The sequence below is a fragment of the Echinops telfairi genome, unplaced genomic scaffold (assembly GCF_000313985.2).
Source record: "Echinops telfairi isolate 266 unplaced genomic scaffold, ASM31398v2 ScPeMD7_2291;HRSCAF=2852, whole genome shotgun sequence".
Taxonomy (NCBI): Eukaryota; Metazoa; Chordata; class Mammalia; order Afrosoricida; family Tenrecidae; genus Echinops; species Echinops telfairi.
The window spans coordinates 42,982,511-42,984,162 of NW_022106189.1; the positions used below are offsets into that span (position 1 = coordinate 42,982,511).

The 1,652-nt window shown below is 54.0% G+C and overlaps 1 protein-coding gene across 1 annotated transcript in view; it reads left to right on the forward strand.

Annotated features, from left to right (window-relative positions):
* PLCG2 (phospholipase C gamma 2) overlaps nucleotides 1-1,652 on the forward strand; it is a 126,284-nt gene that overhangs the window by 73,836 nt on the left and 50,796 nt on the right. Inside the window, exon 10 of the mRNA XM_004704774.2 lies at nucleotides 926-1,044. Coding sequence (XP_004704831.1) covers nucleotides 926-1,044 — 119 coding nt within the window. The remainder of the gene's footprint in view (nucleotides 1-925; nucleotides 1,045-1,652) is intronic.

Consider the following 1,652-nt stretch of genomic DNA (forward strand, 5'->3'; position numbering starts at 1 on the left):
TGTGGGTTTTTGTTGTTGTTTCAGGGGCTAGAAATTGGGTTGCACCCCGGGGTTTTTCCATGGCTGGTGTTTCAGTAGTGGTCACCCTTTAGATGTTAGGTTGCTGATAATGTTCTGCTTCTGAACTTGGGCTGTGGGTTCATAGATGTTCATTCGGTTATTCTGCCTTAACCTTTCCACAGAACTAGTTGCTATGAGCTGTGGGACCACAAGGTCTGCAGTTCAAGACCACCAGCGTCTCATTGGGAGAGAGATGAGGCTTTCTCCTCCTGTAAAGAGTTCGTCTTGGAAACCCGCAGGGGTTTCCCTGTCCTTACAGGGTCGCTATAAATCTGAATTAATTTGATGGCAGTTGAGTTTGGGTTTACCATGGGGTTAATTAATCCCAATAGATGGTGCCCCATGTGGGCTGGAGCAGAACTGCACCCCGGGGTTTTTCCATGGCTGGTGTTTCAGTAGTGGTCACCAGGTTTTTCTTGTGAGGCACCTTGGGGTGGCCTGAGCCTCCAGCCTTGCAGGCAGCAGTGGAGATGGGTGACCATATGCACCCTCTGGGAATCCTTAAAAGTCACACAGAGGACATGCATCATGTGTGCTCTTGCATGATCAGATATGGTCGGATGTTGTTAGGTGACATCGGGTGGGCTCCAAACCTTATGCACAACAGAACAAAACACTGCTCGGGCTGCCCCCTCCTCACAATGGGAGGGGTGTGGATATTGTAGGACAGGCGATTGACATACCCCCTGGGACAGGGAGACCCAAGGCCTGTCTGCACGGAAACCCTCAGGAACTGGGTCTAGGAGCTGGCCGGCCAGTGTCATGGTCAGAGCTGCCGGCACCCTGCCCCCTGCTGGCCCGAGCAGAAGTTGTTCCTTCTCGTCCACTCGATGAGCGGGCCTCTTTGTCTTTGTGCCCCTCTCAGTTCCTCACGTACCTGTTCTCGCGAGAAAACAGCATCTGGGACGAGAAGTATGATGTGGTCAACATGCAGGACATGAACAACCCCTTGTCTCACTACTGGATCTCCTCGTCACATAACACGTGAGTTGCCCTGGGCAGGGCAAGAACGCCCCAACATGTGACTTTCAGTAAAGGGGGGCAGGGAAGGGGGTGCGTGGAATTGGTGGTGTTGGCATGGAGGGGCAGGGCTGCCTGAGCTGGGGCAGTGCACGCCCTGTCCTTGTCCGCATTTAGAAAAGGATCCCTTTCTAAGGCCATGCAAAGCACATTTCCAAAAGGTGTCCATGCAAACCATGGCCTCATGTCCCCTGAGATCAGAAGACCTAGTCGGTGCCTGGCCACCACCACTCCTGACTTTCTACTCAGTGCTGCAGTGCAAGCATTCCGAGAGAGTGGGGTGGGGGATGTGGAACCCGAACCTCAGCTTCCTTAAAAACAAAGCAAAAAGCCCAAACCTACCAGGGCTGCCTGAGTCAGGAGGACACACTCCAAGCTTGGAATGCAAACTAACTCCAGGCCGGGTCACCTTTGAGCTTAAACCAGTACCTCCTGTCCGTGCTGGCCTCCTTGTCACCACCACCCCGATGAGGCGCAGCGGCCGCCAGTGACTTTGGGACAAAGACGGGAAGGCCAGGGGGCTGCGAGACTAGGTTTGTGGCCGCAGGGGCGCCAAGAAGGAACTGAAAATG